Below are 14,662 nucleotides of genomic sequence, written 5' to 3' on the forward strand. Positions count from 1 at the left end.
AGAAATGACGTGACTCTCATTCCTCAGGTCCAGCCAGCCCTAGATGGTGGCTAGATCCGGATCCGGATCCGGGGAAAAGTGCGAATAACTTCCAAGTTTTAACACCAGCGGTCAAGCCCTACAAGTTCCGGTCACTGCCGGCCGACCTAATATAGTGGTCCCGGGCCCAAAAATTGGAGGATGATCTTCCCAATTGCCTGTGAAGTTAACGTTTGCGGTGAAAAAGGCAAAAAGGACGCAAGGGCTCATTTTGAAGTCACGGGATTCAAGGCGTCGAATCCCTTCCCTCCCAGGGCTGAAAATATAAGCACTGTTGACATATCTTCGGTTGTCGCGATCCGACGATGGCGACCGAGGGACACCCCTGCTATTCACGCCTTCCTCACACCTCCGCTGAGACGCGGCAGTGCATGAGCTCACTAGTAAGTCATGGACCCTGCAACCGACATCGCTATACTGACAGGACCAGCGTCGCAACCCTTGTTGGCGCCTCGTCGACCGCGTCCGACTGGAGTACTATCGCTACGAGGTCACTTTCGGATTGTACGTAATGACCCCTCGTGAAAAGTTCGTGGTCAACAGCGTTGTCTCCGTCTGCATCGCTCTCCTCCTCTGGGCTCTCCTCCAATATTTCCCATCCCTCCTGCACCGAAAAGTCGTCAGCGCCCTCCTGATCGTCGAGGGATAACAACATTGAAGTATGGGATGCGGTGTTGCGAATACTTGATGAGCAATAATGATTTCAGCTTATATGAGTTGTGGAGCATGGTGTGGTCTTTCATAACCCACCCCCGAAAGCCACCTGCGACACTCCCACACTCCTATAACCTACTCGCTCGCTCTCCACGAACCGGATGTTTCGTGTTGACACATAATATAATGTCTTAATGCTATGGGTGCTCTTCAGCAAGTTGGATTTAGCTAGATATCGTCGCATTAGCGTTGCAAAGCCAATTGAAAAAAACCATCCCCCCTCTGTTGCGGCCTAGAACGTATCCAGAGTCGGTCCATACTCCCTAAGGGACCAACTGACGTAAGTTACTAGCGCCGATCTTTTCGCATCGCAAACCTTGTTCAATTCAAGCGCGAGGTTCTGCAGTGAGCCAGTAATCATTCGGGTGAGGCCTATAAAGCAGTATAACGGCATATGCCGCGGCGGAGGTCACGATATATCTGTCTATGCCTACAACAAGGATATGGAATAGAATGTACTAACCTGGCTTTCGCTACGGAGTACTCCATACATAAGCCCTGTAGCAAGATCGTTGGGTTTTCAGCCCGAAGAGTGGACCTCATCCCATCGGCAAAATCGGAACCGTCGCCTGATGCCATTTCCTTGCTTTCCGACGTATGTGCCGAGTTCCGTGTTAGTGGCTACATCGAATTTTTTCTTCTCGACTGGCCCTGTTTGTTGCGAAGAGGCTATCCAATGTATGTACCTTGAATTGACGTCACAGGAGTGCAACCTTATTGACCTGAACAATATGTACCCACAACATAGGTACCCGAACCACAGGGCTCGAGAACCACTACGACTTAGGTTTCCTAGCAGTTAAAACGACAAAGCCAATGAAGTCCAAATCTGATACGATAGCCGAAGGGGTCTTGGGAAACCCCCGCAATGCAATTGAGTTGTCCTTATCATGACTAACTTTGAGCAGTCCGCCGTCAGCGTCAACAAGGGTCTCTCTACTCGTCATTCAGGCTCTTTGCAACTTCCAAAACACCTTCTCGGGTTGCCTCTTCGATAATGAGTTTGGCGTGCTCTTCACTCCTCACCGTCACCTTCACTGGGAAGGGCTCGTCCGTACGATGATGGTTGAGTCGATGTGAGTCAAATGGACCATCCTATTGCAAGTGTCAGTTTTGACCACCGAAACCGGAACGTAATTATCATAAACTTACCGCTGCGTAGTCATAACACATTGCCAGTCGAGCGATGTTGATAAAGAGCCCTCTTTGAGCAAGACGGTATCCTACACAAATACGTCGACCACCTCCAAACTGCCAAAGCCCATGCGCAGCATCGGTCTCATGTCCATCTAGCCATCTCTCGGGTTTAAAGGCTTCTGGTTCTTCGCATTCATTGGCCACTGGAATTCCATTAATCACAAAACCAACACCGGCTGGGAAGTGATATCCCTCGAATTCCAAATCCGTTGTCAGCACATGGTCTGGCGTGAACGGAAAAATCGGTCTCCAGCGCAGAATCTCTTTGATTATGGCACAGATGTAAGGCAATTGCTCCATATCTGCGATTCCAGGTAGCCGTAAGTTACTTGGATCGGCTGCACAGATCCGGTCCACCTCTGCGCGTGCCTTTTGGAACACATCTGGGTGGCACAATGCGGACATGACGAAGATATTCAGAGCTTCACGAGTGGTATCGCTACCTGCCTCGATGAGCTGCATCGCCACATACATAGCCTCTTGGTCATCGCCGGTAAACTTGGTATCTTCGTGCAGGAGAACATCCCGGACGAATGACGGCGGCGCAATACCCGCGTCGATCTGCTCGCGCGCCGGTACCCACCACGAGCGAAATACCTCGTAGTTCCACTGGCCCTGCTTTTCCCAGTGTTTGCGCCAAAATTGCAGGGGCTTTGGTAGTGCATCTAACTCGGGGAACCAGTCAATCAGACTGGACCCAATACTCCCCACGAAGTATGTGACCGAATCTTGCAAGGCAGCTAGCTCTTTGCCGGTCTTGACCAGACGCTCGCCTAGTGCAATGCGATGCACCACTGAATTGGCATACCGATAGTGATGGGAATACCACCTCTTCGGCTTGTAAAGATACTCGGCCAGGAGCTGGGTACTTTCCAACTCCTGCCACGAGCCATATTGCTTCAAAGCTGTGCCGCTGAGCAGAGAGTGCATGACACGACGTTTTTCTGTCCATCCTGAAGGCGGGAGTAACAAGGAACGGCCATTACGACTGACGATACCACTCGCGACGGGCATGGGCGATCGACCATTTGTGATTGTTCCTCTTTTTGCGATAATCTCCGCCACGACGCGTTTGCTGTTTAACATAACCCACGTCTTAGATCCCATATGCAGCGTGGTCATCTCACCAAAGCGAGCGAGGTCTGTGTGCTATATGGACAGTCAGTCTGAGTAGCATAAAAAATAAGATATTATCGCTCACTACTGTGGAGTTTGGATCGTCCCGTGCAGCCCTCATCACACTAAGACTCCCAAATATAGGGACCCCTCTGGGTCCTGGGGGAAGCCGCCACGTTTTTCCCGGCGGTGCTCGACGCTTCCCAGTTGGCGTGAAGATTTCCCGTATGATCAGAAATGTAGTACCCAGACATACTGCGATGGCCACCAACGTCGCGACGAAGGGGTGACTGGCAGCATAACTCGCGATTCGAGCGTGAATGGATGGAGCCATTGGCAGTCAATGCAGGCAGTCGTGTTTTGACAAAAATAGCATGTTATTGAATTACAAGTTTATATTCTTGTTGACACTCAAGCCCGGGTGCGTTCCGGTTTGTGGGGAAGCGGAGGAAGCGGAGGTTCGGATCATTCCGTGCCAGTGACGCACTTGCTCCTCTTCTACACGCGTACCTTAATATGGAGTCTACCCCGGCATGGGCCCATGTGGAAATCCCCAAGAGCTCTCACTGGCATCATGGTGCGCCCACTTCTTTCGGCTGTTCTGGCCCTTTTGCTGGTCGTGTACTTCCAAAAAGAGGCAATCAACAACATGACCGACGAGGCAACCGACTGGCTACAGGACAAGGTCCTGGAATGGATGGACCCGCCCCCTATAAACAAGATTGATACGCACCATCATTATGTGCCCTCATTCTATAGCAAGGGTATGCCAACTCTAAAGCCCCACAATGTGCACAATCTAACCACTACTTCCACAGCAATTGCGAAGGCAGGAGGTAAATACTTTCCAGCTATACTTCCCCAATAAGCCAACTGACGATATCTCAGGGGATCCCAGCGGATGGCCCACTCCATCCTGGAGGCCTCTACAGTCAAAGTTGCTTATGAAACGGCTCGGCGTACAAACATCGATTCTCTCTGTGACAGCTCCTGGGGCTTGTATCCTCCAAGGACAAGAATCTTTCGACTTAGCACGGAAACTCAATATATATGGCGCTGAGATGCGAGACAAAGATCCCCAAGCCTTTGGTTTTCTTGCGTCACTCCCGAGCCTTCTAGATACGGAGGCCGCACTTGCGGAACTGACCTACGCTCTTGATACGCTGCACGCAGACGGCGTCACCTTGTTTACACGCTATGGCCCAGGGAACGTATATCTGGGACATCCTTCTCTAGAACCAATCTGGGCTGAGCTCAATCGCCGGAAAGCTGTTGTTTTTATTCATCCTACACACCCGGCTGACACGACACCTATAAATAAAGTGCTCCCGCAGCCTGCCGTTGACTACCCACATGAGACAACCCGCACTGCCATGGATATGATCACCCAGGGTACACTGCGCAAGTTCCCGGACTGCAAGGTTATCCTCTCACATGCAGGTGGTGCCTTACCCTATCTTGTAACGCGCGTGGCTACCCCGATGCGCAAGGCACCCGATTTTGCAGTTAACTTGCGCATGGGAACCACGCATTCCCAGGTGATGGAAGACTTCCGTAGCTTTTACTTTGATTTGGCGCTGTCGACAGCGCCATCTGTGCTGGATATGGTCTTGAAAATGATCCCGCATGATCATCTTTTGTTTGGGGTGAGTTACTTTTCATGGGACTAGTCGTTTTGTGGGCTGTCGCTGACCTCCCGATCAAGAGCGACTTCCCATATGCTCCAACCTCAGCATATCCGGCATTTTTAGAAGATTTGGAAGGGTATGAGATGGATGCAGATCTGAGGGAAAAGATCAACTTCAGAAATGCCCTCGATCTGATCCCAAGATTACGAACTGAGTAACTGTGCCTAGCGGGCTGGGGACAGGCTATGTACGTCTTTGTGGTTGTTCGGAAGGAAAAGGTACCACGAGGATACTGCGGAAGCCAGTAGTGTTTGAGGGCAATGAAATAAGATATTTTTGACTAACAACCAGGTCAATGGGCGAAGAATCACTCGCGTATTAGCCGTTCAGTATAAATTCAGTGGGCATTTTCGTTCAAGCTTTGCGATACATTCTATTATTTCTTCACATTTATTAACAACGCTATAAAAAATCAAGTCCATGAAGGATCTAGTTTTGTACACATGCATGTACGCTGGTGAATGGCGGGCGAAGGATGAATATTCACATTTCTACCCACTCACAAGAGCATCCGGCGTCAGCTTGGTAGCAGTAACGGCAGCGCTTTCGCCTGGTGTAACAGTGACCTCGGCAGCAAGAGTGTCCAAGTTTTCGGCCTCCTTAGTCTCTTCGTTCTTATTCTTGGGTAGGGGCTTTGTGCCCTTCTCACGCATAGCTCCACTCTCAAATGCTTCCTCGGGCAAAGGACGGACGTAGGGCTGACAGATCCACCAAGGCCTTCCATATTCCGCGATAACTGCTTTAGAGCCCTTCAAGGACTCGTCGGGTTGGCTCTCAAACTTCTCGGGGGAAGCTTCGTACTCCTGGAGCCCACCTTTGACGGCCTTCTCGAGGAGGGTCAGGGTGTGTTCGAAAGCGGCCATGTCTCCTGGTATCGATTTTGCAAGAGCATCTCGAACGTTGGTATGCGTTGCGACCATTGGTCGCAGAACTTGGAAGAGGTGGCCTTGCATGAAACCCAGGCTGGGAGAATTGGACTTCTTGCTCTTCTCTGCTTTGCTGCGCTTTTGTTTCTTCTTCTGGGGGCCGTCTTCGTGATCGTTTTCTTCGGCATCATCTGTTTCTGCAAACTCATCGACTGGGTCAGACGGTAGATAAAGCGGCTTCCTTTCTGGCGCAGGTTGGTCGAGAATATATTTATAGATAATATCAAGGTATCGTCGCATGATGGCATCGACTCGGTAACCGCCCTTTCCATCTCGTCCACGCCAGTATTCTCTCCCTTCGGTTCCAACAGGGGGCGGCTTGCTGAAGATGGATGGATCGGATAGGTTTCCCTCCGCACTCATCACGGCGTCGGCACCTGTTGCCTCGAGACAGGTTTCGATGTCATCGTAGTTAAGAATGTTTCCATTGGCAAAAATCACAGTGTCCGGGGGTAGATTGTCGCGCAAATAGCGGATGTAGCTCCAATCTGCAACTCCGGTGTTGTGGCCCTTTTGCTCCCGTCTGCGGCCATGCACGGTGATGATACTAGCACCGGCGGAGAGAATCATTTTGGCGTACTTCAAAGTCTGTTCCTTGTCCTCCTGGATCCGGAATTTAACGGTGACAGGGATTGAAAGTTCGGTGTGCAGCCGGTGTACAAGGTTATAGATCAAATCCCAATCTTCTTGAAGGAAAGCTCCATAGTGTCCCCTTTTTGCGATACCCTGCGGGCAGCCGAGGTTTAGATCCACAGCATCACAGTGAGGGGCGACATGGCGGGCGGCTTCGAGGAACTCATCGGGATTGTTTGTGCAGAATTGAACGAAAAGTGGCCGATCAATTGCAGGGTTTCCATCAAGGAATAAATCATCTTGACTTCCTCCGATTGCTTTGCGTGTAGGCTGGAAATGCTGGTGGCGCACGCGCTCTTGTTCGCCAAACATGCGTGCATGGAACATTGGGGAGTATGCGAGTAAGGGTTTCGGGTCATTAGGAGGCATGAAGGAGCGTGTGAGCATGCGCCACGCCTAGATGAACCATTAGCATTGACCTGCAGAGGTGGTAAGTACCTTGAGCGAAAGACTTACAAACTCGGATCTGTCAACCATTGGGGCAACGACATATTTTGGGCTACCGATGCTCTCATAGAACTTTCTTCCGAAGAGCTTTTCTTTAGTCTGAGGCGCAGCCGCGGAGGTCTGCTCGACGGTCTTCGGCGGGGTTGTTGTGGATGCCATTTTTGAGAGGTAGGACCGTGGGAGGTGTCGGGAAAATCGGCCCAGCGAAGGGCTGAAGGGCTTCAAGATACCTATATTGACTGCTGAAATGAAACGCCTGAAATTGGTCAATGATTGCCTCTGGTCGCAAAGCAACGGAGAAGCAACTTTTGCGAAAAGTACAGTTATCTCGGTCGGAATTATAATATCCCGGCTTATCTTATCGCGATTAGAACGCAGGAAGCTGCGATCAGGAAGCCTGGGAAGATCGGGATTGATCCTGGAGACGAAACATATTTGGATGCAATAAGATAATCTGTCATAAGAAAATGAGACTATAAAGGCTATATGTCAACATTTTGGAAACACAACTCATTTTTTCTTTCTTAATCGCTGACTACCATCGTCTTTCTACTACCAACAATGAACGCGTCTTTAGGCCCTGGAGGTAAGTCTACCTAAGGATATAATCTTGCGATGGAACATTTCTCACGATGTGATAGGTCCATTAAATGTCTTCTTCTCCGAGGATGGGTTATACGCTGCCCATGTGAGCGGAAAATCTTTGATTGTGCACTCCAACGTAACTTCAGAGAACCCAGAAGTGCAGATCTCGCGCACCAAGGAGAGTGCACTTAAATCACTCAGATATTTCAACTCCAGAGATTCCATCGGTTCGTCATTTGACGAAAGCGCCTCTTGGCGGCGAATTTTGACTGCCAACGATAACCGCATTTCGGTCTGGCAGCTCACTCCGCTTGAAATAGTTGCTGAGATCGGAACCCTTGAACCAGGAGCATTGGCTTTTGACTTCGGCGCCGACGAGAATGAAGTACTTGTTTTTCATGCGTGGAACACGAAGTTGAGCATCCACTCATTAGAAACTGGCCGTAGCTCAGTCATTAAAACACCGAAACTGGCCCATCATCTTGGGTTTGGCTATCGGCCGGAAACCAGAGAACTGGCCATTCTTCTGAAACCGGAGACCTCAGACCTACTGACTGTACATGAGCCCAAGTCTTATAACATCATCAACAGAACTGTGCTTCCAACAATTGATGCACAAGGATTGAAATGGAGCCCCGATGGGAAATGGATTGCCGTCTGGGATACTGCTAGTGCAGGCACAAAGGTGCTGATATTCACAGCGGACGGTCAACTCTACAGGACCAATGACGGACCATCTGGGGTGGACGATTCCTTCGACCTAGGAGTGAAACAGATTGAATGGAGCCCTGCTCCTCGCCAAGGAATTTCAGAAATATTGGCAGTGGGGAAAGTCAACGGCAACATTGATTTACTCCGAACCCGCACTGTGAGTTATCATCCCAAAGGTCTCCCCCATCATTTGCTAATCCTGCTCGTCGCAGTTCTCTTCCGCAACGACTCTTTCACATATCTTCCACTCAGACCAGCAATGTCACGATATTTGGCGCGAGAGATACACTAGTGCCACAGGGGACGCTGAATATGCTGAAGCATCTTGCTCCTCGGCATTCAGCATGAGCCCGGAGTCGGCAGGACCTCCACGAGGTGTTTTGACTATGACCTTCAGCCCGGACGGTCATCTTCTTGCCACTGTTGACACTACAAGGCAGAATGTTGTTTGGATTTGGTCATTAGATGGCACCCCGAAACTTATGTCAGCTTTGGTTCACGAGCAACCGGTGCGGCAGGTTGTTTGGCATCCCTCGATGCCACAACTCTTGATCAACACCATCACTAATGCATTACCTGCTATTCGTTGGTGGTCACCACATGATCGTCCACTGATTGCCCGCGTTCCTGTCCAAAGGAGTGAGAGTGGGAAATATGACGTGCGATGGGCTGCAAGTTCAGATTCAGACTCATCATTTTGGTTTGGGTCCACAGAAGCACATGTTATCGGATATTTGTCCGCTCAAGAGGGCGCCGTTGAGTTTGAAGTGTTGAATACGGTGGGCAGTAAACTCGGCGAGGGCCATGGAGGCAGTTTGAGCCGATAGTTCTAGGTGATAATGATAATGTATATTGTACCACAATGCGCTAGAAACAAGCTCGCCCAGTTTTGATATAGACAACTATCACCAAAATAGGTCTACTTACTCCCCACATCCTCTGCGCTAGATGCCTTTGAAGATCACTGGTCTAGGGGTATACATAGTGCGACATATGTACTCAGTCATGAATGTGTGGGATACCTGTTTCTTTCTCTTCGTCGATACATATCTTAAGCCTTGGGGCGCTCTGGGATGCCCTGCTCCTTATTAGCTCCAGGGAAGCGGGAACCTCTGTCCTTGACCTTCTTTTCCTTCTTTTGTACAACCGGAGGTGGGTAAGCCTTGAGGGTGATTTCCTGCCATTCGGGTGACTCTTCGTAGGCTTTGCGAATGGGTGCCATGAGACTGTTCAGAGCTGCTGCTGCTGCAGGCTTCAGAAGTTGGGGAGTTAACTGTTGTAGATGATCGTTAGTAAGTTTTTGGGAGTGAACCAAAAGCCTAAACATACAATGTCGTTGGTATAATCATCCTTAAGTTGTTGGATATCAGTGTAAACAAGGGGTTCGTCATCCCGGCGTTCCACGCGGAAGTCTTTGCCAGCGAGAGCAGCTGCGGGTAGTAAGACAAATTCCACCATAGCAATTATGCCATTGTTCTCGACGACTCGGGGGGCCGCTTCCGATTTACGGATCTTTTTAGAGACAGCCTCAGGTGGGTCGAGGAGGTCGATCTTGCTATCTAGCTAGGAGTTAGCGTGGAATCTTCAAGAAAAGGCGAGATTTTCATATACCTTCGATACTAGAGCTCATTTTGCCACCGCTTAGGCCTGCAACCATTGGAGTGATAAGATGGGCACGCTAAGAGTTTGAAATCATTAGCAATATTCGGTGACCTTGACATAGATATATCCCCTACCTTGCGGTATCCGAGTTTAGGTAGCCATTCTGTGGCCGCTGTAAAAAGCTTTCTCTGATCAAGACCTATTTCCCTTTGTTAGAAATAGTATGGATATATAAGTAGAGTTGGACATACCGCCTAATTCAGCATCGACCTTAAGGTACTCCTCATCGAGGACTTGAAGGATCGGGTAGAGAAGGCCGCTCATTGGGGCATTAGTAGATTGTTTCACAATCTCTGCACCGGCCTTCCTGCAATCATGCTCAGAGGTCATGGCAGCAAGCCGGTAGACGTCCATAACATACTCGGAACTCCGCTGGTAGGAACTTCCGAGTACGAACTCGAGCTTCTCCGTCGACACGCCCACAGCCTCCAGAATTCCCCTGATAATCTTCTCGTAGTATTTGACACGGTTTTCGACCAGTTCGAGGGGCGCCTTCATTGAATCCAGGAACGCGTGCACGTCAGCAAGGAGAATTACTACCTCACATTCTGCCGCTAGTAGCTGGGCGATCTTGAGTGCGGCGACAAAATATCCGGAATGGGGTCTGCCAGTGGTAGCAGTGCCTAAGAAAGGATTAAAAAATCCACGTCAGTTCGCTATATTAGATGCTAGAAGGTAGGAAAGAAGTCATTACCCCAGTACACACGGGGATTACGCCCCTCAGCAAGGATATTCTCGATCAGCTCCGGATTGAGAATCTCGCCGAGATTGGCGCGAATGAGATCGAATCTTGACTCCGCGGATAACGCCATTGTTAGATTGATTGAAGAAGGGGCAACGTTTGAGGGGATTGATTCAAAAGAAAACTCTCAATCACCCCGCAATAAAATCTGCACCTACTTACAACATGGGTAGGCGGTCAGGCGAGGGTGAGTCACCATCACGTGACTATATTAATTATGTGGCTAAAGCTTGAGCACCCTTCATGCTACCGCCTTCCTAACTAGTCATACCGCCTACTAGATGTGCTACTTACCGCCCGCTGTGACTAGCCTTGTGTTTGATTGGTGAGGATTTGTCCAGCAGAATAAGGAGGGGTATTACTATCTACATACTTCTGCCGACTGACTGCAGCAGCCTTGAGATCTGCAGCTATTGAGACAGTGGTTAGTGCCTCAGATATCGACACCCATAGATAGTAGCATACCTAAACCAGGAGCTCTTTCTCCTTTCCAAATATAACTCTATCCCTCCTTCTATAGGACTGACTGATATACTGAGGGGATAGAGTTTTACCTCACATTTCTTTTCGGCGGCAAACATTCGGCCAATCATTTTCATTGTTTTTATTAAGAACATACCCCAAGTATCTTTATCTCACATACATACCAGGGCCATACGGAAGTCATGGAGGACTGAATGAGCCGCCATGGCAATTGGCTTTTTTGAACTGGCAGAAAAATTAGTCATCTGCCGTGTTTAGTGGACCCGGGACTTTGTATAGTCTTACATGACTCGAACTATGACGTAATATTAAAGGCACTGAATCAAAATGAGCACTCGGGTAAAGTGTACTAGATTAGTTGGTATAATTGATCGAATTATATACTTGATAAATCGGTGTATAAAGGATAGAGCTGTGCACTAGATCAAACTGCGTACTGGATAAAGCTATGCGCTGGGCGAAGCTGCGTGCTAGACTAAACTACGTACGGGCAGAACCCGGTATACTACGGAGTACAGTGCTCAATAAGAAGGTTCAATGGACAGCTTATTCAAATAGCTCATAATGCCTTCTATTCTATGGCAGAACCCATGAAGTTAAGAAATAATTACCCGGCCTCGGCGAAAAAATGACTCCAGGAGTCAGGTGGCAATGGTATACGAAGCTGAACCCGGGAAAGAATGGAAGACCTATCTTGATTCGTCTGCCAAGGGTTCGAAGAATATTGTCTGCGCAGCTAAGCAGTCCACCCGAGATCAACCAAATTGCCGTTACAACCTAGTATCTTCCCGTGAGATTTAGGACAGAACTCGAAAGTTGCAGAGCCGACTGGAATGACGAGGGCTAGAATCATCGACACAAAAACGATGTTAGTTGGGGCAAACAGAATGCACCAATGATAATATTTGCCGAGCAGGGAGACACGCCAGAAATTACGAATGCGACTAGCACCATCGTGGCGATCACAGGAAGAATTTAAAAGCAAGAATACCAGACGGGCTTTATCATACCACCTTGCACGGAATATGATCGCTATCGATATACTCAGGTGTTGAAGAAATACTTCGGGAAAAACATCCATGTCATTACACAAGGCCAGGTTCCACAGCCATATGATGACGATAAGCCCGCGGAGGTGGGTTTCAACTGTTGTTTCCTGTAAAAAAGAAGTCATCGGATGAAGATGAAGATAATGAGGAATAATAGATGTATCATGATCAATGATAAGAGCGAAGCAGAAATTTGGGAGACTGATTAGTGTCACCAGTTATTATATCCAGATCAATTTGCATGTGGATCAAATGCTATGAGTAGCGATCAGGAGAGATAAGTAGAGTTAAAAGATTCAATAGCACTCGGAAACTCACTATATTTGAATTCGAGGTAAGTCTGCATAGCCAGAATATAAATGAAGGGTTCTGGTATCGATTGGCATGAGGAAAGTCTAAGCGTAGCGTTGCAAACTTCTATAGAAACTTTCGATCGGGAGATATACGATTTTCGGTCCAGAGTCCATTAGAAAGCTCGTCAGAAACAATCTGGAAGTGAATCCCTTCCTGGTCACAGGCAGCCCGCGCAGCTTTTGCTAGCGGTACCGTTTCAGTATCTTCAAAAAAAGGTTCCCATCTTCGTATCCACACTCGCTCCAGACGAGGCATGTGTGCTTTTAGCTTTCGCGCGTTATACGTGACTAGCTGTGTGATTTCTCCGGCGTGCCAGGAGTCATAATCAACCGGGGCATAATCTGACCTGAGACATAATTGCTCGACGCCTTCGGGTAACCCCGATACTAGATCACTCGAGGGCTCCATCGACCATCCTGCGAGTATATTTACTGGTACTTCAACAGAACGAAGATTTGGAAAATCCTTCAGTAAACCAAAGAATGAGGTACTGAGCCCGTGCTCTTCTCGTTTAAGGTAAAAATCCCACTTGCCTTGCGGATAATATTCTATACCAAAAGAGAGACTCCTGAGGGATTCTTTGGCATACTTCAGGCCTTCAATTATTGCTGGTCCATCCTTTAGAGCTGTCTCCTTGCCCCATCTGTATGCCAGTCCCAGGTGGAGGGTCTTCAAGGAAGGAGCAAGAGAAAGGATATTGGGAACCTGAGCCTCTTGAATGGTTGCTCGTGCAAGGATAAGACGTTCAAGGCGAGAAAGATTGGGCCGTCTATCAGGCAGTTTTATGCCCTGTTTAGTACGAAGCTATATTTTAAGAGACCGGAGAGCCGGCAGGTAGAACCAAGCAGAGAATTGCTCGGGGTTGCACTCAGGATAACCGGGTTCTTCCCAAATCAAAGGTTCATCGAAGTTCATTTCGTCGTGGCGAATATTCGCTCCGTAATCCACATTCGTGAGTAAATCAAAGCGTGAAAATTGCTTTGAAGGCGAAGAGAGCGCATGGCGTAGCATCAGTCCGGGAAACCCAGATTGCCACACAAATGAATAATCAAGAGACAGTGATTGAAGATTGTGAAGTTTGGAGAGAAAAATGGACACAATGGCATAAGGGTTTCCATTCTCGAGAGCATAGGCCCAAGTATTAGCATCTGGGAACTCGGTGGTCTTCACGACATCCTGGGCGTGCGCCAACACATCCTGAAAATGCGCGATCTCCGCTTTGCAATCTGTCACGCAGCTTGGAGGCGTCCATGACTCAATCGATGAATCGAAACTCTTTTGTGTCACAAGACTAAAATGCCGAATATCATATGCACGCTCTGGCTTCCATAGTATAGTGCGAAACAATAGAAGGATTCTTCTGAAAGGGATTGGATCCCATTCCCAGGCGATCCTTTTAAAGAGCAAGGGCTCGGCAAAGCGGCTCATGCTCTGAGAAACGAAAAGAAGCGACCAATGATCTTCTGGGGAGAGGCACTCCAAAATTTCGAGCCAGCAATCGCTGGGTAACGAAGGCGCGGGGCTTCATAGATGTTAGTGGGGTTTCGGTAATTGGAATTAGGTTATCTATTAGGCAGAACTGACCATATCATGGAACTGCCAGCCATATTTGAGTCGTGAGGATGTCAAAGGTCAGAGGTACCTAGGTACTAGTGGTCAGGGACAGGGGACAGAAGCTGTAATCAAGTGCAGGTTGTTGCGGCCTCTTCTGGCCCCCAACCCCTGGGCCCCACGGTGACATTTTGAGTCATTTCAAAGACATGCCATAGCCGCAATTGGTCCAGGAACTTTTTAATTGCTCAGAGGTTTGATCAATGTGCTTTTATATTTCTTGGTGTTCTGTCCATTATAACGTCAAATAACACCTATAAAAGTGCATGTAAAAGTCTGTAAGAGCTTTCGCATGCTGGAAAGGATGATCAAGATGTTCATATGATGATAGCTTAAGGGGAAAAAAAACTTCATAACCTGATGAGGGTACCGAGAGAGAGGGAGGAAGAAGAAGGAAGCTTCGCTTCTCAGAAGCTAGCAAAGGCTAGAGACTATATAGTCCATGAAAACTAACAAACCAACAAACTAGCAACTGAAAAGTGAGTCTGTCAAACCAGTCTCTGCCTGAAAGGTCAGGCATCAGGAGATATCTCGACATATTATGTTCTGGCTTGAGGCCGATTGTAGACCAAAATCAAGGGTAATAGCTATACAAGTGCTGCAAATGTGGGCAGCGCTCAGGTGTCGGTTTCAATCAAATTCGAATCTGCTGGCTGGGAGTGCTTCGTCTCAAGCTGGCAGCAAACTAGAATACCTGAATTACCA

At 48.5% G+C, this 14,662-nt stretch overlaps 7 protein-coding genes across 7 annotated transcripts; 3 read left to right on the top strand and 4 right to left on the bottom strand.

Annotated features, from left to right (window-relative positions):
* Positions 1-344: 344 nt before the first annotated feature.
* Positions 345-688, top strand: N7457_005225 (serine palmitoyltransferase small subunit family protein; the record flags this gene model as incomplete). Its single annotated transcript, XM_057176270.1, has 2 exons — positions 345-422; positions 470-688. The coding sequence occupies 2 exons, from the start codon at positions 345-347 to the stop codon at positions 686-688; spliced, it is 297 nt and encodes a 98-aa protein (XP_057030572.1).
* Positions 689-1,689: 1,001 nt separating this feature from the next.
* Positions 1,690-3,400, bottom strand: N7457_005226 (cytochrome P450; the record flags this gene model as incomplete). The annotated part of the gene is made up of 3 exons (XM_057176271.1): positions 1,690-1,848; positions 1,906-3,099; positions 3,152-3,400. 3 exons carry the CDS (start codon positions 3,398-3,400, stop codon positions 1,690-1,692), a joined length of 1,602 nt encoding a protein of 533 aa, XP_057030573.1.
* A 240-nt stretch (positions 3,401-3,640) lies between these two features.
* Positions 3,641-4,912, top strand: N7457_005227 (amidohydrolase family protein; the record flags this gene model as incomplete). Its single annotated transcript, XM_057176272.1, has 4 exons — positions 3,641-3,830; positions 3,885-3,902; positions 3,955-4,712; positions 4,772-4,912. 4 exons carry the CDS (start codon positions 3,641-3,643, stop codon positions 4,910-4,912), a joined length of 1,107 nt encoding a protein of 368 aa, XP_057030574.1.
* Positions 4,913-5,245: 333 nt separating this feature from the next.
* N7457_005228 (tRNA-dihydrouridine synthase family protein) lies at positions 5,246-6,919 on the bottom strand (the record flags this gene model as incomplete). The annotated part of the gene is made up of 2 exons (XM_057176273.1): positions 5,246-6,709; positions 6,770-6,919. The coding sequence occupies 2 exons, from the start codon at positions 6,917-6,919 to the stop codon at positions 5,246-5,248; spliced, it is 1,614 nt and encodes a 537-aa protein (XP_057030575.1).
* A 402-nt stretch (positions 6,920-7,321) lies between these two features.
* N7457_005229 (WD40 repeat domain-containing protein) lies at positions 7,322-8,883 on the top strand (the record flags this gene model as incomplete). Its single annotated transcript, XM_057176274.1, has 3 exons — positions 7,322-7,346; positions 7,402-8,213; positions 8,269-8,883. 3 exons carry the CDS (start codon positions 7,322-7,324, stop codon positions 8,881-8,883), a joined length of 1,452 nt encoding a protein of 483 aa, XP_057030576.1.
* A 224-nt stretch (positions 8,884-9,107) lies between these two features.
* Positions 9,108-10,530, bottom strand: N7457_005230 (tyrosine--tRNA ligase TYS1; the record flags this gene model as incomplete). The annotated part of the gene is made up of 6 exons (XM_057176275.1): positions 9,108-9,329; positions 9,386-9,615; positions 9,668-9,734; positions 9,793-9,857; positions 9,910-10,341; positions 10,413-10,530. The coding sequence occupies 6 exons, from the start codon at positions 10,528-10,530 to the stop codon at positions 9,108-9,110; spliced, it is 1,134 nt and encodes a 377-aa protein (XP_057030577.1).
* A 2,620-nt stretch (positions 10,531-13,150) lies between these two features.
* Positions 13,151-13,953, bottom strand: N7457_005231 (F-box protein; the record flags this gene model as incomplete). The annotated part of the gene is made up of 2 exons (XM_057176276.1): positions 13,151-13,868; positions 13,931-13,953. The coding sequence occupies 2 exons, from the start codon at positions 13,951-13,953 to the stop codon at positions 13,151-13,153; spliced, it is 741 nt and encodes a 246-aa protein (XP_057030578.1).
* Positions 13,954-14,662: the final 709 nt, after the last annotated feature.

This window comes from Penicillium paradoxum, assembly GCF_028828445.1.
Source record: "Penicillium paradoxum strain IBT 22861 chromosome Unknown utg000005l_segment0_segment0, whole genome shotgun sequence".
NCBI classification, from domain to species: Eukaryota; Fungi; Ascomycota; class Eurotiomycetes; order Eurotiales; family Aspergillaceae; genus Penicillium; species Penicillium paradoxum.